Below are 16,978 nucleotides of genomic sequence, written 5' to 3'. Positions count from 1 at the left end.
TAACATAACTTAGTGTTGTTGAATTCTTAATCCTACCTTTTGGTAGTATCTAACAAGAGGAGAGGAAGGGGAATTCCATAACAAGAAGAACAAAGAAAGGAAGTTGCTGCATTTAGTATTTGTTAGTCTGGGAGAGTTTGCCTTTTGTGCTTGAATTCTTAGAGTTAGAGCATAGCATTCAAAAAGTCTAAAATGGTAACGCCACCAATAATTGTTTAGTTTTTAGTGTGAAAAGACCGAATTTTTATGCCTTTTTTATGAATGGTTTTTGTGTATTTTTTATGTGTAAGCTGTTGATTGTTTTTAAGTTGTGGTGGTGCTTTTGTGCTTAAATTATTGAGCCTTTTGGTTTGTTAGCGTTTTTTTTTTTTTTTTTTGTCTCCACTTTTTGTGAGGAAGAATCTAAAGGAAGTAGACTATGGTGATTAGTAGCTTAATTGAGCTCTAACGGTGATTGGTAACTTTATCGAGCTTGGTTGGATGGTTAAATTGAAAGATTATGTGTAGATAGTTGTTGGATTTTTTAGTGTGGTAAGTAATTTTTTGGTTACCCTTTTTGGGTTTCTTGCATGTGATCACAAAAGAGTTCCTCTTGGCTACACAGGTAAACTTCTGAAAGCAAAAAAGGATCACACTTTTTGAACTGTCTTCTTGTAATTTCGATTATTGATATTTTCATTTGGGATTTGTTGATTTAGAGGGAAGATTTGCGGAGTCATGGAGTTGCTATTGTAGGGAATTCCGACCGGTGATGTACTGATAATTGCTCATCGGAGGGCAAGCACACTGACACAATATTTAACGTGGTTCGGCAAACCGCCTACATCCACGGGAGAAGTCATTTGATTATATAGGGAGAGAACAAGATTTACAACAATAGAGGAGGAGGAATCATCTCCTCTTTAGCAACTCTCAACCTCACTCTATTTCTCTCTTCTCAGTGCTGCAATGACAGCTACTGCTGGCTGCCTTGGCAGCCCACTCTCTCCTACATTTCTCACATATTTCTTTTCTCTCAACTCTCTCATTTTGCTCTCTCACACTTAGTGCCTATTTTATGCAGGAATGGTGGCTTCTCTTCTTCTTTCCAGCAGCTGCAGCTGCAGTCAATGGTGGCTGCCATCTTCTTCAACAAAGGCTGCTGGTCAATGGTAATGTTAGGCACATTAAATGGCAACACACCTAACAAACCTAACAATCACCTCCTTTGACATTTATATGGGCAATTGGTCCTCTTGCTTCTTCAGCACAATCTTTGCATCCTGCAGCTCTTCCAAACTTACCATTCCGAGAGAGCGTCTGCAAGCCAAGTTTACAGGTACTTCGCCAAACCTTTCAATCACCAGAGTCAACCAAACACCCCTTTGCTCACTCCAAAGGATTCACTTCAACCAGATGGTTTGTCACATCTCATCTGAAGAGTGTTTAACGTTTGTCTCTGGAACAACATTCCCCTTCAAGCATATCAACCATGCTTGGCCCGGAATGATTTATCAAGCCTTACATCAAGGCTTACAACACCCCCTCAAACTGACTATTCCCAAGTGCGACAGTCATTGAGTATTTTAAATGTGATCACGAGCTCCCCACTCTTCCAAGAGTCTACTCATCCAGGAGTTGCGTCTGCCCTCTGTTCACCTTAGGAACCACGCCTTACTTCTCAATGAGTCACTCTTAGTCTCAACAGAGTTCGGTAGCTATCCACCTTTACTTTATGGGGGCAGCCCATTACAGGTTGATCCATATCAATCTTCATACTCCTGAGTATTACAATGTCATCTCCGAGCTCACCACCTTGACAAGAGTCAACTTGTTCCCGGAACCTGCGCATGCCCTCTGCTCATTCATAGCAGTCGCGTCTTAATGCTCCACAAGTCACCCACTTTATTGTTCAAGGCAAATGTCTTCTAGCTCATTTGATCTTTAGCATGGGGGCAATATCCATGAAAGTCAATCCTGCATTTGTCTTCATACTCATCATAGTCACTTCATTGGCTATACACTTGTCCACTCATATCTAGCCATCACATCGGCTTTGGGGCGTTTCTGAATTAGGGCTTCTATCCAGGCCCTCACACCTTCTCCTCAGGTGTCTCCACTCGTCGTCATGTGGCGGTCTAAATCTAGGGCTTCTATTATGGCCCACACACCTTCTTCTGAGGTGTCTCCGCTCGTCGTCATGCGACGGTTTGATCTGGGCTCACATCGTGGCCCACACCTTCCTCTGAGGTGTCTCCGCCCGTTGTCATGCGACAACCTGATCTTGGACTCATATCATGGTCCTCACACCTTCTGTCTAAGGTGTCTTCGCATGTCGTCATGAGACGGTCTGAACATGGACTCATATCATGGTCCTCACACCTTCTGTCTGAGGTGTCTCCGCCTGTCGTCATGGGACAGTCTGAACCAAGTCTCTAATCTTAGCCCACACACCTTCCATCTGAGGTGTCTATACTCGTCATCATGAGACGGCCACATTCTCCTTCATAGGGGATGTTTCTAGTGGCTCCAAGATTCTCTACCACCATGTGGACTTGGGAGAGATCACTACCACTGATCACATAGAAAGAGAAAGTTGCGGTGCACTCTTCACAGTTTTCCATCTCATTTTCTATGTTTGGAGCTTCTATCCCTTTCTGCTTGACAGCTCCACCCACACCAACTCTCTTTGGTGTCTTCGCCTTTTATCATAGGCGTTCGCACCCCCTCAATTAGGTGCTTCTACAACAGCTCATCTTTCCATCCTTGCATGCACTGGAAAGGTCCTCGCTTGTTGCCTTCATCAAGAGCACAAAAGACTTCTTGTTGTACAACTTTTTCACATAGTCTCTGCTCTGAGCTTCATCTGGGAACTCTTCTTCTCCTTGCACCTATTGTCTCATAACAGTACCTCGTTGGATCCTCCGGGTACTCCTGCACAATCTCCGTGTGCTCTCGTGCAATTTTGGTTCTCCAGATTTCTCCCTATTCTTTGCTTTTATGTTTGACAGCAGCTCATCCTGTCACAACATTTATCCAAGTCAAAATAGGGTGCCAATCTTTATCCCCTTGCTGTATTTCTCTTCCATTTTCAGGGTCTTCATCAATTCTCCCTTCGAGAAATCACAGTCACTGAATCTAACTTCTTTGGAGAAATCACCACTCCATCAGATCCTTGCTCATACGGAACCCAATTGTTCCTTTGTGCCATCATCCTGCTAGTCTTCAACAGTTTCATTACAAACTGTTACATATACAAAAATAGTACTGTGTGGATGATCCTTCAACTAAGCAAGTTCCCAGGAAAGATTTGGAGGGGTCACAACGGTCCCGCTTAAAACCCAATCTCCTAGACAGAACTTCTTAGAACGTATCTATCCACCGTACTGCCTTTTTGTATATACAACCATTTGCTAGCTTTGTTGCGGCTTTCCTTTACAAGTGATCTGGGGTATCCCGGTTTTATACCTGATTTCTCAACATCTGGCGAGACTACTAGTGCTTAGATTCGTCAAGATTGGTCTTCATCAGTTTTCACTCTACACCTCAAATCGTCCACATCTTGGGTGTCCTGAGTGTCCCAATTTTGCCTTCCATCAAGGCATTAAAATTTTCCCATTTAACAGTTCAGCACATGTAATTGGGTAAACATGTGCACCTTCTTCTTCTTCATCTCCATCGACCACCAGGATGACCTTCAGATGCCTCCTGATCGGGCAATCTCTCTTCAATAATTCACCACTGCCATTTTCGGTCTCGAATCTCAACGATCGGACCATACCATTGCATCCGGAATGATCAAATTAGCTGGAAACATGTCTTGAATCGTCCAAATCGCACATCAGACGGCTACGTTTTGATCAAAACAATTCTGGCCTGATCAACGGCTCAGATTCAATTTCAGATCCGGTTGCACGTAGGATCAGCTCCACTGGATCCTATCCCTCGGCTCGCGGCTCGGCTCAGCTCCAATTAGGCTCGGCTCACTCGGCTCGTCGTGGCTCGGCTCGCGGCTGATGACGTGGCAGGTGGGTCCCCCTATGCTGACATGGATGTTGACTAGTCAATTCCTTGCTGACTGTGTACTCTGATGTCATCCTTGCATCATGCTGATGTCATCCTTTGCATAGTACTGTTCACATGGGTCGGGTCAACTGGTATTCGGGTCGGGTCAACTCATCCGGGTGAAGAAGACACGTGGGGCGCGTCTGTGCGCGTGGCCCGCCACCTCACCGGAGAGTGATGGAGAGTGCGGCCATGTCCGACGTCCGATTTTGACGCCGTTTTCACCAGTGGCTTCGTCTCGGCCTCCTCTACAGAGTGGGATGGTCAAAACAACATTTTGACAACTTTCATTTTTGAGCAAAAAATCAAACACCACTTAAACCATATGCTCTGATACCAATTGTAGGGAATTCCGACCGGTGATGTACTGATAATTGCTCATCGGAGGGCAAGCACACTGACACAATATTTAACGTGGTTCGGCAAACCGCCTACATCCACGGGAGAAGTCATTTGATTATATAGGGAGAGAACAAGATTTACAACAATAGAGGAGGAGGAATCATCTCCTCTTTAGCAACTCTCAACCTCACTCTATTTCTCTCTTCTCAGTGCTGCAATGACAGCTACTGCTGGCTGCCTTGGCAGCCCACTCTCTCCTACATTTCTCACATATTTCTTTCTCTCAACTCTCTCATTTTGCTCTCTACACTTAGTGCCTATTTATAGCAGGAATGGTGGCTTCTCTTCTTCTTTCCAGCAGCTGCAGCTGCAGTCAATGGTGGCTGCCATCTTCTTCAACAAAGGCTGCTGGTCAATGGTAATGTTAGGCACATTAAATGGCAACACACCTAACAAACCTAACAGCTATCACTAAAAGAACACCGTGCACAGACATTGTTGATCCGTTATCAATTGGATGTTTACAAGCTACTTGCTGTGCTTGTGGAGGAGGGAAAATCGTCCTTGTTTACTGAAGCAGTTGTGACTGTTGTTGAACATCTCGACATTGATTTGCCACCGATTTCATCTTCTACAATAACTTTTGATTATGCATAGAGGATATATCTGGTGATAAGGTCACAAGAATGGAATGTGGCCATTGTTTCTGCAATGATTGTAAGCATTACACCCATTCTTAATGAGTGATTTTCTCTTTACAGCTGTAATTATATCATTTCTGATGTGCATGGTTCTATAAATACATTGATTTCAGACGTTAGGTGTTGTTCAAAGTTAGTATGCAATTTGGTTGTAGATACTCATACCTGGATCCAAAAATTGAGCTTGCCTGTTGGTAAAACCATTTCGAACTTATATTTGGAACTTTAGCAACTGATGACAGTATATGAATGTATTGGTGGTATATTGACATACTATTAGGGGCTACACCGAATGCTAATTTTCAATCATGATTAAACTCTTTAGAGCTTCTTTTCTCTATAGCATCTTTTTCTTATTAAATCTCTTTTACTGATTTTTCCTTTGGAAGGATGGAACAAAACACTTCATTATTGAAATAAATGGGGGTCAGAGTAGGTGCATCCGGTGCATGGAACACAAATGTAGTGCTTTTTGCGATGAAGCTATTGTCAGGAATTTAGTTAGTATAAGACATCCTGATTTAGCAGAGAAATATGCTCACTTTCTTTTTGAGTCATATATTGAGGACAATAAAATGGTTAAATGGTGCCCAAGCGTTCGTCATTGTGGGAATGCTATATGAGTTGAGGGCAATGAATTTTGCGAGGTAGAATGTTCATGTGGGTTTTTTTTTTTCAGTTGCTTATCAGAAGTACACTCGCCTTGTTCATGCTTAACATGGGAGCGCTGGAGCAAGACGTGCAGAGATGAATTTGAAACTGTTAACTGGATCACGGTTCATACAAAGTCTTGTCCAAAGGGCCCCAAACCTGTCGAGAAAAATGGTGGCTGCAACCTTATGAGCTGTATCTATGGCAGTCATTTTGGTCAGAATTCTTTCCTCTGTCTCTCTATCACCAATGTGTAAATTTGCATGTTGATGCTTATTTATCCAAAAGAAGAGGAATTAGATGCATATGATTTGTAACACAGGGATGTGGATTTTAAAAATTTGTTCTCAAGTTATTGAATGCTAAACTTGATAATACTCATATAAACCTGGCAGCATGGTCTGGCATGACTTAGCTGTCTTTTATCTGCTTGGATTGTTGGGCTTGACTCAGGATGGTTCACTGCCAATCTCTTCTGGATTCATTTTACTGATTTTCCACATTCTTGCAACATCTTGTTTATTCTTTTATATATATATATATATATATATATATATATATATATCTTTCAATGAAGTTGGGTCACATAAATATTTTGCTCTCTCCTTGTCTTCTGTCACAGTTGGGTGTGTGTGGAGCTACTGGTAGAGACCACACCTGGTCAAGAATAGTGGGTCACTACAAAGAAGACCGAGATAAACAAACTTAAAGGGCAAAACAGATCATAACCGCCACAAAGCTCATACAAATTCCCTTAAGTTTGAAAGTAAACTGAGGGAGTCAATCCCATGCAAGGTGTCAGTTGCCCAAGAGAGGGAATTGAGACGCAAAGATTTTAGCTGGGTGACTACTGGACTCAACAGATTTTTCAGATCAAGGAGGGTTCTGTCTTATTCGTACCTGTTTGCATTCAACATGTTTGGTTAAGAGTTTTTTAAGGATGAGATGACAAACAAGGAAAGGGAAATTTAACAGAATCTATTTGAGGATCAGCAACAGCAGCTTGAGTCAAATGTTGGGAAACTCTCCATGTTTCTGGAGGAGCCCTTCAGCAGTTCAATCAGGATAAAGTTATGTAGATAAGGATGCACTACATCAATCTATCTGTTATCATTGATAATTAACCTGTCAGAAAATGTGACTGTGATCACAACGGCTTTGAATATTTATGAAAACTCTTGTAATTCATAAACTAACAAAGCACTTTGGAGGTATAAATGCATTGAGAGCGATTTGTTGGGTTCTCTTCATCTAGGCACCCATCATATAGCTCCTTACAAGGCGAAGGGCTTTGAAAAGGCATCAGAAGTAGGTATAAATGCCCTTTATGCCCATGTAAAGTTTTTCATTTGATTTTTGCATCTCAGGTTTTCAACTGCAATAGCAGTCTCATTTCCTGGATGGTACCTTCCAAATGCATCATTCCATTCAAAATTGGATTCGTCCAATTTTGTGAATCTCAGTGTTGCCAGAAGTTACTTATGAGTAGGTATTTTTTATATGTTGAAAATCCTTGATCTCCGGAAGTTATACATCTCAAACCTTTTATGCAATGAACCTTTTCTTGTGGCACGCAGAATGAGGTCTTGTATTGTTGTTGACATGGAGTAGGGAGCCATTGCAGTTCCAATAATCTATGCCCTTCTTTTTATGCTTTAGATCTTGGCTTATGCGTGTGCCAGTATAGACTATGACACAGTATTGGCAAGCTAATTGAGGCTCGGGTAGCTTTCAAGAGATGCATTCTACAACTAGATATTTACATTTGTACTTATGGTTGTGGGTTTTCCATACTAGAGCAAGACAACTTGTGTTCGATGGGGTTATACAAACCCTAATCTGAGGTTTCGTCTGATTACTTTAGTGTTAGTAATTGCACTGCCTGACATCCATGGATGAAAAAAAAGCTCCTTTATTATTAAATGTTTTTGGAGAAAGAAAAACTTTTAATCCGCCATCAGAATCGTAGAAAACAGGAAGTGAGAAAGGGCTCAAAAACCAACAGAAGATGCCTTTTGCTGTTCGATCTTCATCATTGGCATTGACCAGGCTGCTTTCTTCATGTGTCTGTTTTTGGGTTTCTATAATACCATTCCACGAGGCTCTTCCTGCATGGCGGCAGCCTTACAGTTTATCTAATCCTAACATGAAGATTCGAACTTTATGTTTAGTTAATTGTTTGAAGCCCATTATCTCTAGTTATAGCTTACCCTCCAATGAGAACATTTTCCATCCATTGTTACAGAGGTACGGCACAAGAACATTGGATGGTTACTGGGTGTTCTTCTTCTTCTCTGATTTGTTAGGGCTAAAATCACGAGGAGTTAAATTTTCATCATTTTTTAGTAAATATATCAATCTTTTTTCTTAGCACACTAAAAGAGAATTCTTATTCCAGTACGTGAAATTTGGTTGAAAACACCAACAGATTGTATAATAAATATATATACAGAGAGAGAGAGGGGGAGGGAGATGGACTTGCCTTCTAACATCATCTTTTGGAGATCCGATGCTAGTTCCTACAAATTAATGGCTGTATCTTACACTAAATCAAATGTGCTTAGGAGTTTGTAGAGATTTTTGTTTTCTTTCGGGCTAAACAAAAGCAATAAATGCAACTACCACCGTTTTAGATAATCCAGGAAGCATGTCTGTCAGTTTCCTTTGAAAATTGATGCTTGGCTTGCTCAACAACGAGGCTATTGTCTTAAATCAGATCGGAAACCTCTCATTTTACATTGCTCTGCAAATCTCGAGTATTAATATAATAAAACCTGCTCTCCATCAACTCCAAAAGCTCTTGGACGGAGAGATTTTTGTTAGTTTTGTGGAAACGATGGCCTGTTTGAAAAGTTTAACATTTTTATAATCTATGATTATATGATTGGATTTTCCAAGTTGACTCGTCACCTCGATCCAAATTAGAAACTTCTTGAGATACGATCCATGGTCAAAACCTAGCTCTGGTTCATAAGAAAAAAAAAATGGTACATGTTGTTCAATGTTGAGGGATGCGTTTCTCAAAAGTAAAGCAAAAGAAAATGTCGAGGGAGGTGAGAGCACGTCAACGACATGTAGTCTGGAATCTAATGATTCGTCGTCGGCGGCTGCAAACTTAGAAGTTCTCTTCTTTGAAACGAACGACATGTAGCCCAATGATAAAGGAACAATAAAGGGCATTCGATGCAAGATGAGCGATACGTCGTCTAACAAGAATATCCTTGAAACTTGGCTTTGGTAGTAATTTAATTTGTCTCATTTTTTACTCAAGTCAAACGAGAGAAAGTCTCGGGAAATACATTTTTCATAACTGCCATATGTATTATTTATAGCTTCCTTGTTTGTTCCAGTGTAGATTTTTTTTTTTTAGAAATTTAATGTACCGATATTTTTGTCACTTTGTTAAAAATAAATCATACACATCTAATTGTTTATTTAAAAGATTTGAAGATTGGGTGATAATTCATTTATAGGTTGACGGAGCTTGTATCCATATCTAACATGTTTAAGTATGGTAAAATATTAAGCTCAGATAACACAAGTCTAGTTTATTTCCAAGTTCAATGCTTTTGAGCGTGATTACGAGTCGAGTTTAAGTGAATATAGATTTGACAAGCCAACATTCTTAGACTTGTGAGCATACTGAGCCCAAATAGATAAAGATCTAGCAAGCTTTCAGACCTATTATTCTTGGACTAGGCATCATATCAAGTTTAAGTGGGTATGACTCTGGCAAGTTACAAGACCCGGTATTCTTAGACTTGGCTGCTTATTGCCACATCTATTAATCTTGGACTTGGTAGTGTGCTAAGTACAAAGGGTTATAAAATTATTATAGACCCCGTGTTGGATTATAAAACTTTATTTATTTATTCTTCTGACTTTTAAAATAAAATGTTTAATAAATATTCTTCTTTCATCCTTTATTAATGTTAACATCATAAATATTTTATCTCATATTAAAATTAATGTGAGAGATATAAACCCTAATAAGTGTTATAAATATATAAAGACCTCCTAAACCCTTAAAAAATATCTTTTCTACAAGGTTGTAAGAATATAAAATATTTTTAAAATTACAGAGATAAAAAATTTATAATTTTTATTCTCAACAAACACACTTTTTTTAATTTCAAAGTATTTATTATATTAAAACTCAAAATAAATATTTTTATTTTTAACAATAAATGTTCATTCTCTTAGTATTATTTTTAACAATAAATGCTCATTCTCTTAGTATTGTAACAATTTATTTCAAAGTCACTAACTTTGTCATATAACATAACGGTCCTAAAATCCCTTTAAAAAGTTATGTTTTGTAGGTTACACAGTTTCTACGTAAAGTTATAAGTTTCATAAACAATAAAAAATAAACTATCTTGTTACTTATAATTAATCCATAAATTTAATTACTAAAAAAAACATATTCTTAAGCACTTTATATTTTATAACATCCTCAAAATTATTTTTCATTTAAATCTTGTATTCATACATTTTATATTTGCTAAGAGTTGGTTTCGGCACCCCCTCTCGTCAATCTCACAGGCTTCTTATCCATGTCAGAGGAGCAATCGATCAGTCCAGATAAGTATTGGTATTACAAAACCCACGCATTTACAATTTGAAAAAGAAAAAAGAAAAAAGAAAAAGTGAAATTGGTTGCACGTGACTAGAGTTGCATGGGAGTCGTCAAAGACCCCATTGACATCCCATGTGGTTAGGCTCGTGTAGGATAGCAGCTCACGGGTGAAAAAAAATATTATTTGAAAATATATTAATAAATTTAAAAAATTTTTAATTTTTAATATTAACATATCAAAATAAAAAAAATTGTAATTTAATACTTTTTAAATCAAAAAATATTTTTAAAAAAGCCCAAATAATTTTTTTAAAAAATTATTTTTATGCAATAAGGCATTAGTCAATTTTTAACACAAAACTTAGTTTATTTATGTGTTTTTAACTTATCACTAATCAAATAAAGAAACTTAATCACTTGTGGTTTATCTCATTTTTAATTTTAAAATTTATAAAATTTAATTAAATTATATATAAATCGACCCGAATATTTTTCAAAAAAAAAAAAAATAAAGGTACTGGAACTCTAGTTAAACGTGCCACTTCAAAACAATTACCACTAGAGTAGCCGTTAAGACATTTTTTTGGGTTGAAGATCTTTCAACATTGCTATTTTTCTTTTTTTCAACCAATTTCTTCTGTTTATTTATTTATTTATTTATTCCCCTAATCATCATCTATATGGCACTCTACCCAAAATGAAAAGCAAGAAGCTTTCCCCATCAAGTTTTTTTTTTATTTTTTATTTTACCAGACAAAAGGAGCATTGTATGGTTGTATCCAAGGCACTGGAAGAAAGGTAGGCGATGGTTAGCCCACTAAACCTTCATTTCATGTCAAAACAATCTGCTGTATTTCCTTTCCCTTTGACCTCTACCTTTCAGCCCTTTTGAGGTTCCTTCACCTTTTGAAAATGCTTCTCTCTTTTTAGTTTTAAAAGACCAACAGCAGCACTGTGTTAGTCTCCATTAGCGCAGAATGTGGTAGCCCTAGCTAGCCACCCTCTCATCGTATGATTGGAAAAATAAAGACAACAGTCAATGAGCATCAACGAAGGATCGCTAGCTTGGATTCATATTTGATAGAATTCCCAGCTTTTACTAAAGTATAATCTCTGCACCTGTTGCAAGTACTTGAATCAGGGGATGAATGGGTTGAAATCCAACTGTTGTGAACGCAAGAGACACTGTACTTGATTGTTTCCGACATCAAAATCATTAAGTAATATCGATGAGGCAGTAATCACACAATAATTTGAATATTTTATATGAGTGGGTCTTGATCTCTTAATTTGTTGTTAATTAATGTCTTCACGCTTTCAAAGTTAAATGGCATAAAAGCCACATGAAGCGCAAAGTTTAAATCTTGTTGAAGCTCAAATCCCATGAACTCTTGCTATATATACATCACAAGTCAGGTTCCCTCTTTGTTTCTTGTCTCCTTCTCCCTCATAAAGCACCTTTTGCCTTCACCTTTAAATTCTTATAAGGTAAAGCCATGAACTGATCATTTGCTTCTTTTCATGCAATGCAAAAAGCCCACCATAGCCAAAAGCTTCAAAGGTGGCATTGCTTTCTAAGACAGGGGACTAGCAAAAAACGACAACCCTTTTAAGCACTATCTACCATTGTACTATATATATACATAGCACTTATCCATAGGCATGTTCATCATACTTGCTATAGTTACGTGCTACATATTAACAGGACAACTGCGTATTTTGGCCTTTGGGGGGCTTGGACAGGTCTGCTTAAAACCCAGATTTGGTTCTTTGGACCACTAATCTTAGCTCAAGTTTTGAAAAGAAAAAACAAGAACCCATTTGCGAGACAAGTCTCTCTCCGTACAATGTGGTTCAGTGACTTGTAAACACAGTTCATTCTGCAACAATTTAATGTTTTTTGGATGTTTCCTTCAAGTAATGTATTTTTCTTTACTTACTATTGTCAATACTTTCTGGTAGTATTTGCCACGCATTTAATGCTACCTCACTAAATTCTCAACCGTGGGGTCTAAAGGCAATTGTTTGCCTCGGTGCATGAAGTGAAGTGTCGGCTTGGTTCAACTTTGAAACAGTTCAATTTCATGGAAGTAAGAGTTTCAAGGCACAAGCATTCTAACAGGTACTTAAGTAGCTTTTTTGTTTTCTTAAATATTAAAATCATTATTTTTCCCGCTAATGCTAGGGCTAGAAATCATAAAGGAAATGGTTTCTGTGGATGGTCAGCAGCTGATACATTTTCTGTTTCTAAACATTAATATTGATGCAGCTTCATGTCCATACCTTTACATCTTTAAGCCAACAAATAAGTAGCTTTCTTTCTTAAGTACTGCTATGAACACTTTTCTTGCTAATTCTTTGTCTCGCATTTATTCTGAGTGTTAAATTGCTGCTACGGTAGAAGCCTAGAAGTTCAAGTTATAGTATATTATGGTTTCTGGCAATGGCTAACAGTTGGTAACCTTCACTTCTTGTCACTTAATAATACTACTGGTGCAGCTTCATGCCCATACTTTCTACATTTTTGGTCCGACAGATACCAGCAACTGTTAATTGTATGGCTCTTACTGCAAGTGATCTTAGAAACCATGAACTGCATTTTTCTTTTTAGCCAGGGAATGATCATCAAGTCTCACACACTCGTTCAGGTTTTTTCATGTTGAGCTGCTGATGCACCATGTTTTAGGGGAAAAACAGAAGAACTTCTGCTTCATTGATGTCTTTTGATATCTGTCTTGACCATTTCTGCTCTTTTCATTGTCAGTGATCCATTTCAAACGAAAGTTGTTGCTGATAGACAAGAACCAAACAACATCTTTGAAGAGTTTTGTCACCTTAAATCGGTAAAGCCCTTACCGCTTGATAGTTAAAAATAAATTCTCTGCCGTTAGTTTACAGGTATTTCTGCTTCTGTTAAGGTTAACTTTGCTTGGTTGTTAATTTTGTTTCACAGAAGAAAATGAGACAGCTTGAGGATGGCATTGAAGCCAAGAAGAGGCAATCTCCTAACACAGAGGCTCAAAGTTCATTGAAGCAAGAGGTGATTATCTTGATCGAAACCCCTCGCAACCGTGTAAACTATGTACAAAGCTTTTAGGATTGCATTGTTAGTTGCTCAGGAACCCTGTCTATTTCTCCCCTGTAAAATTAGCTACTTTCCAAGGACTACTCTTCAGACGCTTTGCTCTTAGCTTTATGTCACGCATGTCAAGTTTATACCGGAAATATGGTTGGTCAATCTGTAGAGGAAGCCATGTCGACTTTTGTTTTACAGAATTCACCATTGCACAAGAAAAACACTTCACTGATTCATACTTAAATGTCCACAGCTGAGAATGAAAAGGGAAAACAGAGAGGAGCCCTTGTTATTTGTGATATTTAGAATGCAACAAGCTTTTCACTTACTGCAAGTTGTTTCCTCTCTTATGCAGATCCTAGATCTTCAAGACCGATTGCAGGACCAGGTTCTGGTACGCCGTGCCTTGGAGAAGGCACTAAATTGTAGGCCCTTTTCCCATGATATCATGACAGATAAGTCAATCCCCAAGGTAAAATTTCTTGTTGTAAATCCATAATAAGTTGCATTTTGCTAATGCATATACACACACACACCTACTTCTATGCACTATAATCACTGCTTTTTCATTTAAATGCTCTACCTAGCTGCATCTAAAAGCAATGTGACATTCATTTTACTGAAATTGCAGCCTGCTAAGGAACTGGTTAAGGAAATTGCAGTTTTGGAATTGGAAGTGGTGTATTTGGAACGATATCTTCTCTCCCTATACAGAAAAACATTCGAAAAACAAGTTTCATTTCTGCCAAACAAAGATGAAAGGGACCATGAGAGATTCAAAATGAGTTCAAACACACATAAAGGAATGTTTCCATCAGTTGCTGGAAATGAGAATGATATAATGTCGGATAAGGACCATTCTGCTGATAATGCAAGTCATCTTACTTCACTGACCAAGGAACGCAATGACACTCGGGGACCGGAAAAACTGCTAGATTCCAGCATTCATCGATGTCACTCCTCAATGTCTCAGCGGTCTATTGGAACTTCTCCAACAACGCGATCAGTAGCCAGAGCAGTAGACTCATGCCATTCTCTCCCACTGTCAATGTTGGAGGTAACTTGATTGAATTGAACTGTTCCTAACAATTATTCCAGCAAGGTTCCTAAACAACTGAACTTCGGTAAAGAATAGTAATTTTTTGTATTTATCGGTTCTCTGTCCTTGTCTTTTCAGCTAGCTCGGAATGATACTGCAAATGCAATCAGTCTAGCAGATTATCTTGGAACCTCTATTCGCTATGACGTACCAGAGTCGCCGAACTGGCTTTCCGAGGAGATGATCAGGAGAATCTCGACCATATTTTGTGAGCTTGCAGACCCGCCTTTGATCAATCCTGATTGTGTTTCCTCCAAAATTTCAATCTCTTCATCACCAAATGAGTTTTCATCACAAGGCCATGGTGATACATGGAGCCCACAGTATGGGAACTATTCATCCTTCAATTCATCACTTGACAACCCTTTCCACGTTGGAGCCTCCAAGGAATTCAGTGGACCATACTGCTCAATGATCAAGGTCCAACGAATTTGTAGAGATACTCAAAAGCTGAGATATATTCAACATAAGCTACAAGATTTTAGGTGAGTCCAGTGGCCATAGCTGATAAAAGGCACTTTCACCATATGGTCTAATACCATGAGGGTTTAATCCTGTTTCAGGTCACTTGTCTGTCGGCTAGAAAGGGTTAATCCTAGAAAGATGAAACATGATGAGAAGCTAGCTTTTTGGATCAATGTTCACAACGCACTTGTGATGCATGTAAGGTTCTGAAGGTCCAATTATGTTATTGTCAATATTCAACCCTGTTCCTTTTTCTGATTTTGCTTTTGGTCTATGAGCTAATGCAATCCACTGCATTGTGTTGCCCTGCAGGCATATTTAGTATATGGCATTCCACAGAATAATATGAAAAGGATGTCCTTAATACTCAAGGTGAGAAAAACTTCTCTGGTCATCTTCAAGGAAGCAAGCATGAATAGCATCATTTAAAAGCTGTTGTATGTTTCAGGCAGCATACAACGTTGGGGGTCATACAGTTAGTGTAGACATGATACAGAATTCCATTCTGGGATGTCGGTTGCTCCGTCCAGGACCGGTAAATCTGCTTCCCTGAAACTTTCTTTTAACAACATTGCCTGCTAGCACGATTTGGTTTCAGTTTTAACCAAGGCTGCCTCAATAATGATGGTTATAGCAAGCCTGTTGTCCCTTTTAAATCCAATTCCTTTGCAAGTCCCAATCCATTTGTGATTGGAATATTCAAGGAATGTTATCTTTGACTGGACCTGAGTTGCTTTTATCTGGATGCAGTGGCTGCGACAGCTATTTTCTACGAAGACAAAATTCAAGAATGGAGATGGAAGGAAAGCTTATTCTATAGATCATCCCGAACCTCGCTTATATTTTGCACTTTGTGCAGGAAGTTATTCTGATCCTGCAGTATGTTCCCACTATTCATATCTTGCAGTGCAAAAAAATACTGTTTTATATCTCTACGGAGCTTAGACATCAGAGCTTTGATAAAATGATTTGTTGCAAAGTAACACAAACATGAAAAATTATGTCTCCTATAGCTTTCTATACCTTCTTGTGCTCCTTATTGAAGTGATGAATTCCGATTCTTCAGGTTAGAGCGTACACTCCTAAGAGAGTGTATGAGGATCTGGAAGCTGCGAAGGAAGAATACATCCAATCAACATTCATTGTAAATAAAGAAAAGAAACTCCTCCTCTCGAAGATTGTAGAGTCTTTTGCTAAGGATCTGGAGCTTTGCCCTGCTGGTCTGGTGGAAATGATAGAGCATTTACTGCCCAATTATTTGAAGAAAAGAATCCAGGAGTGTCAGTACAGAAAATTTGGCAAGAAAATTGAGTGGATTCCTCACAACTTCTCGTTTCGCTATCTCCTTTCCAAGGAATTAGCCTAGCTATCTCATTTCCATCAGCAAGGGTGGGATTCCGCGAGCTGGAGCTAAGAAGCAGTGCTGTTCTTCAACTTATGTCTGCAATATATATATAATGTGGAATGACAGAGTATTCATAACTAAAATCTATGGCACACGAGGTGGTGCCAGGTTGATTTAGACACCAAATTGAAGCGTCTATCTAAGAAGAATGATGATCAAATGGGCTGAAGATAATGAGCTTTGAATCCATCAAACTGAAGGCCAGATCAGAAAAAAAGTATACTCTATAGCTTGAGCTTGTATGATCAGCAATCTTCTTAGAGCAGCATTCTTGTGATTTGGCTGTCTGTCATTCCACTTCTCTTATCTACATGATGCAAAGGAAGCAAAAGTTCATAGCATGGTTGTTTCTACTTTGTGTAATATTTATCCATATTGTGTACCATTTTGAAATGGGAATGTCTCAGCAGAGGGTTTTTTTTTTACAAGAAGTATCTTGATACTTTTTCAAATGGCATTTCACCATCTCTATCCGTGCTTATTTTATTTTATTTTATTTTAATTATTATTTTTTCTTAAATGTGAACTCTTAAATTATTGGAGGAAGGATAATGGAATGAGATATATGTTGGTTGCAATCTTTGTGGTTGCAATAGAATTTGTTGGAAATTGTGGT

General features: G+C 38.5%; 1 protein-coding gene and 2 pseudogenes across 1 annotated transcript; all 3 read left to right on the top strand.

Annotated features, from left to right (window-relative positions):
• The first annotated feature begins 4,856 nt into the window (after positions 1-4,856).
• Positions 4,857-6,166, top strand: LOC140955481 (probable E3 ubiquitin-protein ligase ARI1; annotated as a pseudogene).
• A 143-nt stretch (positions 6,167-6,309) lies between these two features.
• On the top strand, positions 6,310-7,139 carry LOC118039809 (probable E3 ubiquitin-protein ligase ARI2; annotated as a pseudogene).
• A 5,141-nt stretch (positions 7,140-12,280) lies between these two features.
• Positions 12,281-16,406, top strand: LOC118039797 (uncharacterized). Its single transcript, XM_035046592.2, has 11 exons — positions 12,281-12,439; positions 13,082-13,160; positions 13,271-13,357; positions 13,749-13,865; positions 14,025-14,450; positions 14,571-14,977; positions 15,056-15,155; positions 15,270-15,329; positions 15,406-15,492; positions 15,708-15,836; positions 16,024-16,406. Exons 1-11 carry the CDS (start codon positions 12,402-12,404, stop codon positions 16,321-16,323), a joined length of 1,830 nt encoding a protein of 609 aa, XP_034902483.1. The 5' UTR covers positions 12,281-12,401; the 3' UTR covers positions 16,324-16,406.
• Positions 16,407-16,978: the final 572 nt, after the last annotated feature.

Source organism: Populus alba, chromosome 4 (assembly GCF_005239225.2).
Source record: "Populus alba chromosome 4, ASM523922v2, whole genome shotgun sequence".
In the NCBI taxonomy this organism is placed as follows: Eukaryota; Viridiplantae; Streptophyta; class Magnoliopsida; order Malpighiales; family Salicaceae; genus Populus; species Populus alba.
The sequence above is the reverse complement of the archived record's forward strand: the minus strand, read 5'-3'. Positions and strand labels throughout refer to the sequence as shown.